The 18,142-nt window shown below is 46.6% G+C and overlaps 1 protein-coding gene across 1 annotated transcript in view; it reads right to left on the bottom strand.

The window, feature by feature from the left end:
• The window catches only part of DZIP1L (DAZ interacting zinc finger protein 1 like), a 32,516-nt gene that overhangs the window by 8,994 nt on the left and 5,380 nt on the right, over nucleotides 1-18,142 (bottom strand). Inside the window, exons 3-10 of the mRNA XM_063115169.1 lie at nucleotides 15,003-15,124; nucleotides 14,134-14,295; nucleotides 9,748-9,876; nucleotides 8,181-8,243; nucleotides 6,834-6,974; nucleotides 4,361-4,391; nucleotides 3,346-3,399; nucleotides 317-450 (exon numbers count right to left, since the gene is read on the bottom strand). Of these exons, the coding sequence (XP_062971239.1) occupies nucleotides 317-450; nucleotides 3,346-3,399; nucleotides 4,361-4,391; nucleotides 6,834-6,974; nucleotides 8,181-8,243; nucleotides 9,748-9,876; nucleotides 14,134-14,295; nucleotides 15,003-15,124 (836 nt within the window). The remainder of the gene's footprint in view (nucleotides 1-316; nucleotides 451-3,345; nucleotides 3,400-4,360; nucleotides 4,392-6,833; nucleotides 6,975-8,180; nucleotides 8,244-9,747; nucleotides 9,877-14,133; nucleotides 14,296-15,002; nucleotides 15,125-18,142) is intronic.

The following is an 18,142-nucleotide window of genomic DNA, read 5'->3' as shown; positions in this document are numbered from 1 at the left end:
TCCTTGGTTATTATCTAATGTAATTGTGCAGGGGCACCCAGTAGTCCCGTGTCATAGACTTAAGTATAAAGGACTAATGGCTCTGATACACGCACCCTGCCTGCTTCTGGGGATGCTCCGGGAAGCTACTAGGCATCTGCTCCTAGCTCTGAATAAAGCTTGTTTATTTTTTACCCACAGCTCCCAGGATCTTTTCCTATTACCTAGCTCGTGGCCTGCATGTGAAGGGTTTGTGACCTGGTCTGTACAACGGGCATGAGGGGTCTGTGAGCCCTAGCTTGACACCTTGTGTCTAAATTGTGGCTCTGGAACTCACCTTCTTTATCCCCATGCTTTCCAGTTTCTCTTCCAGGGTGTCCTCCAGGACTGGCCTGAACTGCTTCAGCAGGGCGGGATTTCGCCTCAGACTGGCCAGCACCTCCCACTGCTTATCTCGGGAGTCCTCCAGCTCTGCAGCACAACACAATAGCCCAGCTAAGCCCGTGCCCATGAGACCTCCTTTCCCAGAGCCCCCCACACCCGATGGGCCCTGACCCCTTCAGGGATCCTGGTCTCCAACCGGTGAGCTCAGGACCACAGGCCCTTCCTGAGTGTCCATCCCTAGGTCACAAGCTGGAGTGACTCTGCTCTGGGGACCACTGCCTCAGACGCTCCACCCACCTTCAGGATTCTCATCCCCTGCCGGTCTGGACCTCTAAGATCTGGCCTCAGTCAGTCCTGCCATGGGTTAGCTCGGGGCTTTGGGGCTTACACTTGAGCCCTGACAGCAGTGTGTTCCCTGGGGTGTTATTGTGACCCCAGAGTCCAGACCTTCCCTCCGCCAGCACCAGCCCCCACCTGACACCCTCACCCCATTGCCGTGCCAGGTCTGTTCTGGTCCAGGGGATAATTTGATGGACAAGACAGATCCCTGCTCTTTGTTTGCTCTGTCCATCTGGAGGGCTCCCTCCAGTGCTAGTATATGTCAGAATCACCTGGGCACTGGTTAAAGTGCACATTCCCTGGTCCCACCCTCCGGAAAGTCTGATTCCACAGGTCTGGGGAAGGGCCCTGGGGTCTGCATTTCAACAGGCCCGATGATTCTCATGAAGATGAGCCACAGACCACACTTGAAGAAATACTGATCCAGAGGGTAAGAAAGCAAGCAAGTAAAACAACAGTGTCAACTGCTATAAAGCAGCAGGCCAGGGCTGAGGGGAGGCCTCCCACAAGTGCTCTTCAGGTCCAGCCCCTGTGGTCAGAGCTGGACTGAGCCCTTTCATCCACTCAACAGACATTTACTGAACAACTCGTATGAGGGAGAATGAGCCAGTGCTGGATGCTGGGGACGCAGGAGAAACGCACCTCTCTTCCCCCAAGGAGCGCAGAGTGGAAGGTGGTGAATCTCAACCCGGCTGCATGGTGGAGCCCCCTGGGACCCATCCCGGGAGGGTGACATCACAGTCTCTCAGAGTGGGTTCCAGGGCTTGACAGTTATTCTTAAATATCTCTAGACATTCTAATAGCGAAGCCTGAGAACCACTTATTCTAGGGCAATGATCCTCACGTGTGAGCCGCGGCATCGGCATCACCTGGTAACTGGTGAAAAATGCAGGTTCTCAGCTCCTCTTCCAAACCTACTGAAGCAAACTCTGCAGGTGGGGCCCAGCGATTGTGTTGTTACAAGCCTCCCCCACCCCAGCAGGAGAGACGATGGCTTGCTTCTTTTGTGCCCCAAGCACTATCACTATGACAGCACGTTGTTCGTGGCTAAGAGTGTTTGAGAAACTAAACTGCAATAAACTAAAGCCAGGTACCGCTCCAAGACCTATGGGTAATTGCTTGGGCTTCAGACATCCAACCATAGCCTGCATTGGGTGATTCTGCTCTATAAAGTTTGCACTGGGGCATGATCGTCAACCTTGGCTACACCCTGGAATCTCCTGGGGAGGGCTAAATGCTACCGATGCCTGGAACCCACCTCTCAGCACAGTGTGACAAGCAAGTGCAACCTTGTTGGGAAAAATAGGAAAACATCAGGGCCCCTAGGATGTTCAGAACCTTGCTGAGCATTTGCTTTAAATATCCTCAGGTGTTCCTTGTTACTACATGTAAGTTGTGTATGGGCACCCAGGTGTCCAGGGCTGTGGACTTAAGTATAAAAGACTAACAGCTCTGATCCACAGTGCTTCTCAGAGCTCTCAGAGAAGCCACTAGGATAGTTGCTTCTAGATCTGAATAAAACCCATTCATTTTTCTATACCCACAGCTCCCAGAACCTTTTCTTTCTATTACCTAGCTCACAGACCTGAGTGTGGAAGGTTTGTAACCCAATCTGTGCAACAGACTCAAGGGCTCTGTAAGCCCTAGCTTCACGGACCTCCACTACCACAGCAGGGACACAAGGACTCTGCGTCTGCTCATTGAGGATTTGACTCATCCATCCCACCTGAGGACCTTCTGTTACTCCATAGATACCTTCCCCCAAAGGGATGCGTCATTCTAATGTTTACAGCTTTATCCCAAAGTTAAATGCACTCGGGAGAGAGGGAGGTAGTAAAGGGCTGGGTAAATAAATCGTGGGTCATCTCTGCAATGGAAGACTGCACAGACCTGAAAAAGAACGAAGCAGTTCTCTATGAAGGGATAAGAAGCGATTTCCCTAGTAAGCTGTTAAGAATATAAATACTACAAAACAATGGGTGTAGCGTGTACCCATCTGGGAAAGAGAAAAGAGGAGGTGCACATATGTGCTTGTATCTGCACCCAGTGTCTCTGGCAGGGTTCGTGGGAAACATTGACAGTGGCACCTCTGGAGAGGAAACTGGGTAGCTGGGCGGAGGGACATCGGATTCTCACTCTTCACACTTTTACACTATTTCACTGTGTTCGTTTGTTTTTTGCAAAGTGCATAGATTACTTTCTCAAAAATAAAGAAAAATATTACTGTCTGCAGCAACTCACAGAGCAGAAGAAAACAGCAATGTCCCTACTTAAGCCAACACGCCAAGACCTCTTCCACTGCTCTTGACAGTACCAGGAGAGACTCAGTGGGGCAGCCTGTGAATCACACGCTGCTCCAAATTCTGGCTCCACTACCTGCCAGCTCTGTGACTCTGGGCAAGTTACTGACCCTCTCTGAGCCTGGGTCTCCCATCGGTGACCCAGAAGATCACATGTTAGTACCTGCGTGTAACATACCAGGCACGTGCAAGGTGCTTAAGAAATATTTATTTCGTCTCCTATGTCCCCTCCACCCCGGCTTCTGGTATCCGGATACAGTTAAGTAGAGACGAACTAAGCAATGAAGCAGGCAGCAGATCTGTGTCCTGCACTGGACACCCAGGAAAGAAAATAAGGCCGCACCTTCCTCAGGAGAGTCCTCCTCTGTGTCCGCAGCCTTCGGTGCCTCATGGATCCCTGAACACAGGAGGAACAGTTAGTGGCTACTGTGCCCTGGACTCCATCCCTGACTTAGACAAAAGTGCAGAACCCCAGATGAGTACCGGCCAGAAAGAACAAGCCCTCCAGTCAGTTCATCTCTATAAGAGAGAGGCAGGATGGAGCAGTGGTCACGGCCATGAACACTGCAGGCAGAAAGCTCAGAGTTCACATTCCAGCCCTGCCCCTCACTAGCTGTGCATGAGATGGCAAGTCCTGGAACCTCTCCAAGCCTCAGTTTCCTCATCTAGAAAATGAGGATAATAATGCCCACCCCCACCCCCTTTCAATCGTGGGGACAGCACCGTGAGACACTGAACCTGAAGAGCTTGGTGAAGCACATGGCACACAGCTACTATTATGTACCATTCCAGCTCCAGCCTGCAGGAAGTTCAGTGCCACAGAAACAGTGCTCCTCTGAATTGGCTGCAAGGCTAGGAAAGAAATGTCTAGCCCCAAGGCACCAGATGGGTGGAGAGGTGGACTTCAGACGCACACCGGCACACCAGAGAGCCCAAGAGGACGCGAGCACATATGCCAAACAGGCCACATTCACATGGGTTTGGTCTCAACTTGCTACACACTGGGAACAAGGTAAAGGTCACCGGCAACCCTGAGGCCTTACCACAGGCATGGTGAATTAGAAAGAGCCTCCTCGGGAACCCCGCCCATCAATCATCACCCCCAAGCTCCTCACGCCTCCCCACCACCTCCATCCCCTTACAGAGAAGAGCAAGCCAGCAAGAAACATGCAGCTGTATGAAAAGCCTTTGGCACAAATGCCGGCTGCAGCCCCATCTATCCCAGAAGCTCTCTCCCTCACCCAGCTGGAGGCTGCTGTCACCAATCCTCCACCTATAAATGGAGGGGTGGAGGGGAGGAGAGAGAAAAGCCCAAGACAACAGCACAGGCTATTACAAACCAGCCCACGCAGACTTACCCTCCACCTTCCTGAGGGCCAAGGTCTGGATCTGCAAAGAGGTGGAACAGAGCAGGTTACAGCCAGCAGGGAACACTGCACGAACTCTGCTCAGCACGGTGGGTCTGCCTAGCACGGTAAAGAAGGGACAGCCAGTAGGGCCGGCCCTGTGGCGCACTCGGGAGAGTGCAGCACTTGGGAGCTCAGCGGCGCTCCCGCCGCGGGTTCGGATCCTATATAGGGATGCCCGGCGGGCTCACTGGCTGAGCGCGGTGTGGCCGGTCACAAAAATGACAAAAAAGAAGGGACAGCCAATGTTCCAGGCCACCCACTGGGAACCAGGAAAGCTCAGATGCCCACCCCAGACCCCCAACAAATCTCCCATGGTCTGTATGTAAGAGGGGAAGGCGACAAGCTCAAACAGCAGCCATCAGGATGGCAGCTGCTCCATTTTCCTGCCATGGGGAGGAAAGAATGTCCCTCTTCAAAGAGGGATTGTGGCATGAGGATGGGAGTGCCATGGAAGTGGGGTGGGACAGGCACATGGTCAGTACTACTGGGACAATTAATGGAAAACAGCCAGGGCAAGGTAGAGGCTCCCCTCCCACCATGTGGGCACGTGAGCCACGTGCCCCCTGGGAGGAAGGAGGCCAGAGACGACCCCTGCCAGGAGGCACGATGTGGACATTCACTGAACTGTCTGCTCAAGCCCCTTGTCCAAGTGCCTCTCCCTTCCTCCTTTCCCAAGGCAGCCACACGCGACCTCACCCCACAGCCACAGCCAACTCTCCAGGTTTGCATGGAGAGGTCCGCACTGCTAATGACTGAAGTCTAGAGCCCTTGGCAGCTGACTGTTCTGGGCTTTCTTGGTTTGTTTATTTGTTTTGCCTCGAGGGACAGATAAGAAGCAGAAGCTGATCTTCAGAGTAAAAGAACAAAATGAAGCAGTTACAGAGAAAGGAACAGAGACACACAGAAGAGGAAAACCCCTGACCACATTCATGTCTCTCGTTCCGGTTTATTCTCAGATTCAGCTGCTCCCCTGCCATGAGCTCTGTGCGATGCTCTGTCTGTCCTGCTGACAAAATCTCTCTTCCGTGAAGCCTGAGCTGTTGTTTGTGACCTGCGGTGTCACATGCTGGTGCACAGCTCATCCCACATGCATTCCCAACTGTGTCCTCCTTTGCCTACCTCTGCTCTGGAGACTGAAACTAGTCATCGCTTTCCCAGCCTTCCTGCACTTGTGGGTGCCCACGTGACAGACGTTTGACTGATAATATACAAGGAAACGTCTCAGGAAGGGGCCTTTTCATTTACTTCTTCCATCAGACATGGTTGTGATGGTCAGGGCTGGGGCAACCATCTTGCAACCATGAGAGTTAACATAAGCTACACACTAAATGCAGAAAGAAGAAGAACAGAGTCTGGATTCCCAACGGGTACCTTTGCTGCTAACCACGTCTTTGGTGTTACAATAAAAGTAAACTCCTCTTTGTGTGTCTTAGTACTTCTAGCCAGTGAGTTTCTAACCGAAACCTTTGCAGATAAGAGTTCTGGGTGACATCAGGAGACCTCCAGATGGGACATGAGTGGCCACAGTGGTGAAGATCTGAGTGTTGGGGGAGCAACAGTGAAAAGGAAAGCAGCAGGAGAGGGGACAGATGTGCCACCTGTGAAGTGTGGCTGGGAGCAGAAAAGCACAAGGACTGCAGGGACAGGTAGGGTGAACTAGACCGTGACTGTTGGAGCTCAGCCAGGGAAGCTGTGCGGAGAAGGTCCACAAGGTGCTGGCCTCAGAACCATGGCAAGGACCAGAGGCCACGGGAGGGCCCCCGAGGAGAAGATAGAGCTTTTCCAGAGACCTGGGGCTCAGGAGGGGGAGCTGAGCCTGGGCTGGGCTGAGAACGATCGGCAGTAGGGGAGGAGTCACAGGGCCAGATTTAGGAGTGTGATAAACTGCTCACGGCTCTGGTTCCTCTGAAACCTCAGCAGGGAGAAGGTGCTGGGTGGGCAGCCACGGCTGAGAGCACAGTGGAAAGACACAGCTCTGCACCCGCCTGCCTGGCTGGGGCTGGGTGTCACCCCTGCCACTTCCAGAGTGCCCTGTGCAGACTCACGCCAAGAACCTGGCTTCTCCAGCCTGTGTCATCCTTTGTCAAACGAAGACAGGGAGAAGGTGATGCCTACCTTCAAGGGGACTAGTGAGGCTTAGAAGAGGAAGGAACAAACTATCAACCAGGCACCGGGCATTTCTATGGGCTCTGGTGTTGGCATGAACCCTCTGCCGGCAGCCACTGAGCAGGACGGTGCGTCTGCAGCCTGGAGGCCAGCAGCTGCCTCCCACCACTCTGTGCCCCTCGTGCCCGAGGACCCTTCCTCCCTCCCCTTCAGGAGCCTAATGAGACGAGCGCCGATGAACCCAGAAGAGTCCAAGGAGCTCCTCGCAGGAACAGGCCTGGGGCACCAGGGCCTGGCTGGATGGGGACAGACCTACCCTCTCCTCCTGGGAGGCGATGAGCCCAGTTTGTTCCTGCTGCTGGGTGTGGAGGGCGCTGATCTGGCGCCAGGCCTGGTCAGCTGCCTTCCTCTCATCCTGAGACAGGGAGGCCTGGACTCTCTTGTTCTCCTCCTGCGGCTGGTGGCATAGAAGGGTCGGTCAGAAAACTGTCTGCAGGGAACCCTGAGTGCCTGCTGTCTGCAGAGCCTGTACCGATAGGCCAATACTGGTCAAAGGTTTCCCTTGAAGCAGGGTGGAGGATTTCTAGACCTGGGCAGGGGGCTTTCTAAGAAGACTACCTACCTTCCAGTTTGGGGATGTTTTCGAGCTGTGCCTGAAGAGAAGTCAGAATGGAATGCAGGCCCCTAAGACCAGGGCAAAAAGGACTCTCTGTCAGGTGTGACTACCCACGGGAGGGACATGAAGTGAGGCCACTCACAAATCATCAAATGAATGTTTTTAGGCAAAAACAAGAGGTAAACACAAATGTGTAACATGGTGCCTCTGGTGTCAGAGCAAAGAGATTATTAATATTTGCATAAAGAAATTCGAAAAGAATATACAAGAAACCAATCAAAGTCATCACCTGCAGGGTGAGTGCTGGGGACAGGTAGATGGGGATCGGTGGAAGTGAAACTTTACTCAGTATACCTTAATTTATTTCTTCTGCTTTTGGAATGAATTTGAACTATTTGAACTAACGAGTTTGAGTAATGTTTAAATGTTGCAAATAAAGTAAAGCCATGACACGGGGATGATTGTGCATCCCCGTACTGAAGTGGGGAATGTCCACCAGGGGCTGGGCTCTGGCCTCAGCACTCTCACCTTCTGAGCTGCAGGCAGGGCCTGGGGCTCCTGTTACCCAGCCTGCTTCCCACCTTGCCTTCTCCTCAGGGACATTGCTACAGAAGCTGTTTTCTCTGCCCTGGGCCTGCTGCCCTGTTCACTGGTCTCAGTATGAGTCCTTCCAATTCAACTCCCCTGAACTATCCTCGTGGTCCACAGCCACCTGGCTCTCTCCTGGAGTGGGGGGATTTCGAAGAGGAGCCCACACACAAAATGACCAGGGGATTCATGTGAGGCTGATAGAACAAAAGGGCCTGAAGGGGTCACCACTGAAGAAAAGCTGTGTTGGGCTCAGCTGAGAAGACCTGAAGGCCCTGCCCCTGGCCAGGGAAGTCGCTCGCCTTGCAGCTGACCCCTTCTGTGTATTGACGGGGGTCCGCAGACAGAGTCAATAGCAGCAACAAAATATGTGCCAACCAGTTCCAGGCGGGGGGTTGCTGAATCATGCGAGGAGGTCACAGGAAACCAGGTTCCGCCAGGCCACCCGACAAGAGCTGCTTCCCTCATCTCAGCCACATGCTCTTCCTGCAGGTTCTTCACTTTCCTCTTGCACTGCATTTTCTGAAAAACAGTCAAAGCTCACCAAATGGGCCTCTAGATGTTGAAAATATATAAAAACACTACAGGAATTAAAAAGTACCTGCTCAAGATTAGGCAGACAGAGTAGTGGAACAGAATTAAAAAAACAGATAAAGAAGGGGAAAAAGGAAACTTAGTGAGAGGAGGAGGAGGGGATTATTATTTTTTTTTTTTCTGACCAGTAAGGGGATCGCGACCCTCGGCACAGTGTGGTCCGCACCACTTTCAGCCAGTGAGTGCACTGGCCACCCCTATATAGGATCCGAACCCGTGGCCTCGGTGCTACCAGCGCTGCACTCTCCTGAGTGAGCCATGGGGCTGGCCCAGAAGGAGGGGATTATTGACTAACGGTGTTTAAGTGAGTGGCTAGCTGTTTAGAAAAAGATATGAACTTGGATCCTTTTTATATATCTTAAACCAAAATAAATTCTAGCTTGGTCAAAGCATTGAATATAAAATATAAGACCATAAAAGTACTAAAAGAAAATACAGGAATATTTTCTTTTTAAATCTCAGAGTATGGATGGCCATAAAGAAAATATTGATAATTTGGTCGTTTTTGACCACGTGAACATTATTCATTTCTGTATGACCAAACCATGATTAAGTGAAGGAGTGATAAAAAAACGGAAAAATCGCCACAACTAGAGCAACAAGTGGGTTAATTTCTATACATTATAACACGCACAAGTTGTTATGGAAAATCATCAATAATAGAAAAATAGTTAAAGAATGTGAGCAGAGTTCACAGGAAAAGAATGGCTTTTTAGAATGGGAAACTTGTGAAATATCAGTGGAAACTCTTTACTGTGGCTTTTAGTTAGACTTTAAGCTCTTTCTCCACAACACTGGAGAAGAGAAACAGGAGCAGAACAGATTGAGTGATGGTGCCAGCTGCCCCTTCTTGCCATGGAATTGTCACTGATACAGATCATTTACAACTGGATTGCACTGAGATTCATCCAGTGGTGGCCAGAGCCACCTCCCACCAGCCCATGGAAGCAGACTGTGCACAAGTCTCCCCGACTCCATTCAGTGACCTCACATTTCAGCCATGGTGGGAGTATTTACACCATGGAAAATGGCAAATGCTACAAATCAAAGCTTTTTTAGTTCCAGAGAGATGATTGCTAACCATTTACCATCGCACCACTGGATCCATCCCAAATATCTTAAAATCTGGGAGACTGTCACACTAAGAGTTATTTTCAACTGGATTAGAATTGAAACGGGGGCAAAGATGTCCAAAAAGAGACACAGCACTATGTATTTTGAAAAACATCCCAGGCAAATCTGACATTCTGCATGTATTACCTGCCTCACCTGAGAACACCATGCCTTCATGGATTGGCAGAAGCTCTGAAAATATAGAACTCTGAGGTCTTTCAACTTCCCTAAATCCATAGAGCAAAAATGAGAGAACATATTGGAAGACAACCTCGCTCTTGGCTTGCTCTGGGAAGAAAGGAACAGAGCGTCAGCTCACCTGAATTTCCATCTTCTGTCTCAGGGCTTGGAGCTCCTGTGTCTGCCTGAGTCTCTCCTCAGACTCCTCATCCCGCAGTGATCCGAGGTTGGACTCCGTTACACTGCGGGACTGCAGAGCCTGCAGTTTCTGAAATGACCAGGCCATAGTTTTATTTAGATGAAGATCTAATCATGATGATGTCTTTCATACTTTGAATAGTGTCAGAAGGACACACTCTACCCCAACCAAGAACCCCCAACTGGTCCTCACTAGATACCTGCACACCTGCAAGTCAGCATTCCCCTTCACTCACGTTCTCCTAGGCTCAGCCCTGGCACAGGAAAGCAAGTTCCCACGGAAGAACAGAATTCGAGAGTATGATTTCAGTGTCACTCGAATTCTGCTGTACTTAAAACCCCAAGCTCGCCTAACTGCTGCCCCATTTCTGCCTCAGTCTGTAATAGGCTGAAGAGAACCAGACTCTTAGAGCCTATGGGAGGGTCTCCTGCACCCCAGACCACTCCCTGAGGACTCCTGCTCTTCCCCCAGAAAAAATCCTGGCTGTCACCAGGAAGGGCTGGTTTTGCACAGCTTAGAGTCATGTCTTCAATACCTGATGATTCCTGAGCTAGCAAAGGCACTGAAAATTTCACGAAGAGAGGATACCTTCCCATTCAACTATGGTTGTTTTTTTAAAACATATCACTATCACAGTTACAAAAGCAACAAATCACCATCTCTATTACTCTATATAACTCATAAGCCCTATTTAAGCATTAAGTAACCGCACGCCCCTGAGTTCAACTTGGTATAATTCTTGCTAACTCTTTTCAACTATTGCTTAAACAATATTGGGTTCAAATGTTAACCATTCCTAAACTCCTTGAACATTTTCATAGAGTCAAATGCTTGATCAGATGTATGCACAGCTCTGGATTTCTGATGGGTCACTTTTGGTTTCCACACTGCCGCTTATGACACACCATACAGCCTGCTTTCTGGGCACCACAATCCTTCATGGTATCCTCCTTTCAGTGAGAGGCTCCTTTGGCTGCTCAATTTACCCCATATCTAATCTAAAGTTCTCTCTTTGGTCCAGGTAACTTAGCCAAGGTAAGCTGTCAGATTTCCATATTAGAGAAAAGTTTTTGAGGAGAAATATTTTCAAAATGTATTTAGCTCTCTTTGGCCCTCCTAACATCAAGGAGAATCCCTTCTTGTGTTTTGAAAATGGACTATCTCACAGTGTTTTTCACAATCATTCTAAATGGAATCTTACCTGTTTCCCCCTCCCCCCGGAATTTTTTTTTAAAAATTAATTAGCAAAATAATTATCCAACTACACTGAGAATTTTGTATACAGTTTGGTTCCTGTACTTTTACAAAAGTAAAATAAAATGTTGAGGAGACAGGAGTGAAACAAACAAACACCAAAACACAACATTAGCAATCCTTTAAGAAGGAAAAAAATGGATTGGATATTCCGGTTTAGGATAATGAGATCCAAGTTAAAAGGAAAACCATGGATGGTAAGGATTTTGTCCTCATTAACCAAAACTCAGAATTTTCTGACCAAAAGTAACCTTTTGACCCTTGATGAAGTGTTTCTGAACAACTGCAAATTCAAATCAATACCTATTTATCAGTGTCTACTCCGCTAGCACTGTGTCAGGGAAGTGTGGGAGTCAGGCGACATTCAGATGAGCTCGGACATGATGCGTGTGGAGCTGGGTGTCAGTAGCATGAGAGCCATATGGTGAACCAGCATCTTGTCTTCCACAGGTCTTTTTTTACCCTATTGGGGTGAATTTAGGCTGGAAGGGCTCAGGTCATTTTAGATACTGCCTGTCCCCATCCCCCCGCCTCACACAGCTCTCATTTGAGCCCACCACCTTCCATCCTTGGCTTTCCACCTCAGACTGAGATGATGGACCACCCAAGACTCCAGGCGTAGCCTATAACAATTCCCTTTTGCAAAAGCTGCCAAGGTGTTTCTTTAGGCAAAATGTGGAGTAATTGTGAGAAATACTAGTAGACATTTCATTTTCAAATACAAGATTCTGACTTCTGATCAAGATGGCCGAATAAATGGTCCCCAGCAACACTCTCTCCACAATCAACCAATTTACAAGTATTAAAAAGCAATGAACTGCCAAGCTGGGGCCACCAGAGCTCAGGGAAAGAGTAAGAGAGACCTACAGAGTTCATGAAGGCAGCACAAATCACAATGAGAGAAAGAAAGGACCGCTCCAATGGTTTCAAATCCCGGCTGCGTCAAGGTTGGCCCTGGTGAGCACACAGAGTAGGAGCTGGCAAAAGATGCGGCTGTGCCCTTCATATGAAGTTGCTTGGAGGCAGCAGGGGAGAAGAGGGTCTTCCTGGCCCCTAGGCCAGCAAGGCCACTAACAGGGTTCCCGCAGACCCACATAGGAGCAAGGGGCCACATACAATTGAAAAAAGGAACCACTCAGAGGCCAGTGAGTCATCACAAGGGACCAGCAGCATGGCCCATCACATGGGAAGTGTTTGGAGTTTAGGAGATGTCAGAGATTGGCCCACGGGGAGAACACTAGGGCACAGCATGGACAGCTGATCTGCCCCCCAATCAACGTAGGCCCACTCAGTGGAGACTGGTCAGGAATATTGACCTGCAGGGGGAGCAGTTTACTGGAAAGTCTCAGGCCCAGACCAGAGTTTCCACACAACCCAGGTGTACCAGACCTTACAAGACCTGGAAGTGCTTACAAGTCAACAATTAAAACCTGAGCTGCACAAAAAGCCTGCCCCAGAGAATCAGCAGCAAAGCAGCAATTTAGCTCAACCACAGGGCTCAAGTGTTGGTTCCCACAGGAGGATTCAGCATTTTAGAAGTAACCAAAGATCAACAAATAAGTTCCAGTGAAGAGTTTCCATGGTGGGAATAGTGTATAATCCAACACAAAACTGAAAGAAAAAACAAAAAACCCGCAGATCAGAGACAAAGTTCTGATATTCACCAGTAAAGGTCTAACACCATCAAAGAACACCTATAAAACCTAGAAAGACTGGAAGCCTCCAGGCTCCCAAGCTCAGGTGGGAGGATGCTGAAGGCCTCGGCCATGCCCCCGACATCTGCATCCAACCCAGCGATGACCACCAAGCTGCTGCCAGAAGCACCCCAGGGGTCCTGGGTTGAAGGGGGGCCCCAAGGGCCTCAGCCATGCCCCCCTAAAGTCTACATCCAGCCAAGCCATGACCAAGCCACTGCCAGAAGGCCCCTAGGCTCCACTGCTGGAATGAGGGAGGCCACAGACCTCAACCACATACCCCTTCTCTTCCCCCCCCCTTCTATCCACCTCCCTCTTTCCCTCTTCCCCTCTCCCAACTGCTCCACAACATCTTAGAATGTAAAAGATAATAATATTAGTAATAAATTATTTAATTTAAAAAACAAAAACAAGATTCTCCTTGATATTAACAGGACCAATGAGATATAAATACATCTTAAAAATGTTTTCCACAAAACCTTTTTCTTGATACAGTTCCAGCCACAGATGTATATATACATACACATGGGAAGATATTGCAGAGGTAACTTTAATAAGGTTTTCCTGCATAAACGAGATGGTATATCTGGTACAAGAGCAGGAGCTTTGGGGTTTAAAGAGCTAGGTTAAAATTCTAGCTCCACCTATTACTAACTGAGTGACTTTGGACAAGGTTTGTGGCCTCAATTTCTTTACCTATTAAGAATGACTGAAAGCTTTAAAAAACAAACAAAAAAAGAACTTTAAAAAAGTAATTAATAAACTAATGATGCATGCACTTTGAGAATGTTATCTTTGATTGTTATAAGGATTAAAAGTTAGTGCTTTTATAAAGTGCTCTGCACAGGGGCTGGAAAATAGTGAATATAGTCAGTAAAAGTTAGCCATTATGTGGGACCTTCGCAGACCCCAACAGAGAACCCAGCATGCAGCCAGCACTCAAAACATCTGTTAGGAGAAAAATGCATTCATTTAGATTTTGCTTCATTTCTTGTCCAGTGATGAAAGACTTTTGCAAAAATAAGTATAATATCTATTATATTGCTATATGCCTCATATACTACTGACGTATTATTACATTCCAGATAATGTTAAGTACTGTATACTGTACATATGCTAACGTAACACTTTCAGAAGCCTATCTTACAGAAAAGAAATGCAGCACAGGGAGGTTAGGTGACTAGTCCAATGTCACACAGCCAATATGTGACACAACAGTGATTTAGCCCCAGGCACTGGCCTCTGACATCGGGCCTCACAGTGTATTGGCCCCAAATGGTAGATGAAGCAAAATTAGTACAAACTAAGAAATGAATTTTGAGAACACATAAGCAGATTTTCAAGAAAACAACATTGAAAAGCCTTTTCTGTTGGGTACCTCTTCTAGAATAGAATATTTGTTGGTGATACTTCTACATTCATCGCCCAGTAATTTTTTTTGCTTATCTATTTCTTCATAAAGCTTGGTCCACTCTTTTTCTTTCCACACTTCCAATTCTTTCCTAGCTTCTATTTCCCTCTGATGACTGATTTCTGCTTCCTACGAAGAAAAGCAAGAAAGATATAATCAGTAATTCCGCATTATAGCAAATCTTTGCTGAGGACCAGCTGGGCCCTGGTGCACGCAAGTCACTATGGAGACCCAAAGAACATTTATCCCCCAGTGCCCTCTGTGTGTACTTGGGGACGGCCAGTCTAATCCAGTCTCATCTAATTGTAAAGTCCCCTGAGGATAGGACTTGTCTTTCTTCATATCCCTCCCAATGCCCAGCCTGGCTGGTGCTCAGTGAACGCGTGCTGAGGGAATGAGTGATGAATGAACAAATGAAGCAAGGAGCAGGGCGAGTTTGCATATTTTCATTCCACAAGTATTTACGGAGCACTTCCTGTGAGATGGGTTCTGGAGCTTTCAGAATCAGACCCGGTCTTTTGTCCTCAAAAAGCAAACTAACAGTGTAGCATAAGAAGATAAGGTTCAAGTTCAAATGCCCTCAGAGGGTGCTGATTAATGAAGCCAATTGCAACTCTCTGCTCTACTTTACGCCACAAAGGTCTGGCAAAGATAATTCGATCTTCCTTTCTTGACTACTCAAAATTATTTGGCACATCTGGGAAGAGGTCATCCCAGCTCTCACACTATAGTTATGGGAAACAGCTGGCACTTTGGCCTGTGAGATTCACATGCATCGTGGGTCTCTTGGGTAGTCTGTGACCCGAGTCTCCCTGACATTTCCTCCCTGTGCCCACCTGGAGCTGTCTCTGCCTCTCAACCTCCCTTTGAGCTTCCAGCTCCCCTTGGGTCCACTTTAGCTTGGCCTGAAGCTCCTGCAGCACTTCTTCCACTGGCTGTCCCTGCTTCTTCTGTTTTCCTGTGGGATCCATGCAAAGAGAGACTTATCAGCTTAAGTCAAAAGTCACTGGAGTGTAGTTTCTTGCCACTTCGATCAGTCATACCTTGGTCTGAGACCAGCTTTGCTACTTAGTACATTGACTTTGGGTCAGTGACATAACCTCCCTGACTTCTTTTCTCCAAACTGCAAAATGGAGGAAATAGTAGCACCAAACTCAGAGGGTTACTGTGAGGATGAAATGAGATAATGCAAGGTACTTAGCACAGCGCCTGGCTCAGCAGCTCCATATGTGTGAACTACTACTGTATTGTCATTTAAATAAGTATTTTGACAGTAGACACCTAGAAATGTAAATGTAAAATTCCTAGAGTAACAGAAGCAGTGTACACACTAATTATTAATACAAAGAACATAGCTATGTATCCTGACAGCAATCAGACAGGAGTTTAAATTAACAAAAATAATTGTAGCTTTAAGTTTACACTTTTCAATAATACAGTATAATTTAAGTGTGTCATTTTAAATTTCAAACGAAAAAAAGGCAGCATGTGTAATAAAGTAATATTTTAACCAGGTTGCTTTAAGTGTATACTTTACATTTTTTAAGTTAAAAAGAATGATTCAAAATGAAGTATAAAAGAGCATTCTAAGTATACCACACACTGATAACGCAAGAGTTAGGGGTTAATGAAAAAAGATACCAATTGTACTTGAACATGTGTTACTTTTAAAGTATGTTTAGTGCTTATTAGATTAGTTATTGAAACTCTAAGCCTCTTTTTGAAAAAGAGATGTGGCCTTTCTCAGGTTGAAGTTTTTGGAAGCAAACAATTTTTAGATGTAGTACAAATGAATTTGATTTAATAGTGATTTGAGGTGAGTGTAGCATAGGATAGCTGGGCTTCTGAGAAGCCAGCTGTCCAAGAATAAAAAGGTCATGAACACTAATGTATCACTAGTTACCTTACCCATTTCCCCTCTCCTTACAGCACTTTACATTAAAGAAATAATAAGAGATGTGCACCAAACTTTACATGTAAGAATATTGATCATCATGTGATTTCTAATATGGAAATTTTTGAGTAAGCCATATATGAGGGTACTTCAAAAAGTTTATGGAAAATAGAATTAAAAGATAATATGAATCTCTCCATGAACTTTTGGAAGTACCCTCATATTCAACAGGAGGAAATTGTGACATAGATTATGATAGCCACTTGATGGAATACGATTCAGCCTTAAAAATCATGTTTTCAAACAGAAGTTAATGACACTGGAAAATGTAATACATTCTGAAATGAAAGTAAGCAATAGTCAAAGTGCATAATACAATATGATTATGTATGTCTTGTTTAAAAACCTAACACATAGAGCAGGGGAAGGCCATGAACGGGGGTGCTTCTCACATATGCCTGATAAGAACTATCACAAAGGACTCTGCAAAACCACAACTTTGCACAAAGGCCTTTACAACCTTACCCAGAAAATAGTTCTGTGAGGACATCTGCCCAGCGATTGCCTGTCCAACCTTGGACTGGCATCACCCTGTTATTGATCCTTGTAGCCAAGGATAATTATCCCAAAACAATTAAGTAATCCTCCATCACTTTTCCTTTAAAACCCTTTGTCTTCCTTTACCTCCCTGAACACGCACATAGTTTACTATCGCCCATGTATTCCCCTTGCAGTGCCCTATTCCCGATTAAACTCTTCTAGACAGCCGCTCTGTTTGTTTTTCAAGTTGACAGTCTACAGGCAAAAATGATAGAGAAATACACCCAAATATGAACTGCTGGTGCTACTGTCTGTGGTTTTCGTTTTCTCTTTTCTATCTTCCTGCATTTATATGTTCTACATAAAGATGTACATATTTATAATTCATTTATTTTATTATTGCATATTGTATTGGGTACAGATTGTTGTTTCAATACATGCATATATCGCATAATGATCCAATCAGAATAGTTAGCAGAGCTATCACCTAAACATTTGTCATCTCTTTGTGGTTATAGCATTCAAGATCCTTTCCAGCTATCTTGATATACACAATACAATTCAATAGCTTAGCTGTAGCCACTCTAGAGAACCAGAACCTATTCTTCCTATCTAACTGTAAACTTTCTAATTATCCACTTACCATCTTCTCCCCGTCCCTTGTCCCAACTCCCCTTCCCTGCCTCTGGTAACCACTATTCTACTCTCTATTTCTTTTCTTTTTTTTTTTTCTTTATTTTTCTTGATTGACCCATGATAATTGTATGTATTTATGGAGTACAGTGTGATATTTGGGTACATTTATACAGTGTGCAATGATCATATCAGGGTATTTAGCATACCCATCACCTGAAGCATTTGTTGCCTCTTTGTATTGGAAACATGCAAATTCCTCTCAATTCGCCCCTTGAATTATACAGTAATTTGTCGTTAACTGTAGTCACCCTACATTGCCGTGGAACACTAGGTCTTATTCTTCCTGTCTGCCTACAATTTTGTGTCCATGGACCACTCTATCCCATCTTCCCTCCCCCTCCTCCCACCGGTCTCTCGCTACCACTATTCTACTCACTATGTCTGTGAGATCAACTTTTCTAGCTTCCACCTATGAGTGAGAACATGAAGTATTTCTTTTTCTGTGTGTAGCTTATTTCACTTAACATAATTTTCTCCAAGTTCATCCATGCTGCTGTGAATGGCAGAATTTCATTCTTTTTATGGCTGAGTGGTATTCCATTGTGTATATATGCCACATTTTCCTTATCCGGTCCATCAATGGACATTTAGGTTGGTTCCATATCTTGGCTATTGTAAATAGAGCTGCTAAACACATGGCAGTGCAAGTGTCCCTTCGACATGTTGATTTCCTTTCCTTTGGATATACTCAGTAGTGGGATTACTGGATCAAATGGCAGTTCTATCTGTAGTGCCTTGAGGAACCTCCATACTGTTTTCCATAATAGCTGTACTACTTTACATTCCCACCAACAGAGGGAATCAAAGACATATATTTTTATCAGAAAAAAATATTTAAGACATGGA

This window comes from Cynocephalus volans, chromosome 11 (genome assembly GCF_027409185.1).
Source record: "Cynocephalus volans isolate mCynVol1 chromosome 11, mCynVol1.pri, whole genome shotgun sequence".
Lineage (NCBI taxonomy): Eukaryota > Metazoa > Chordata > Mammalia > Dermoptera > Cynocephalidae > Cynocephalus > Cynocephalus volans.
This window is presented reverse-complemented; position numbering and strand designations above follow the sequence as displayed.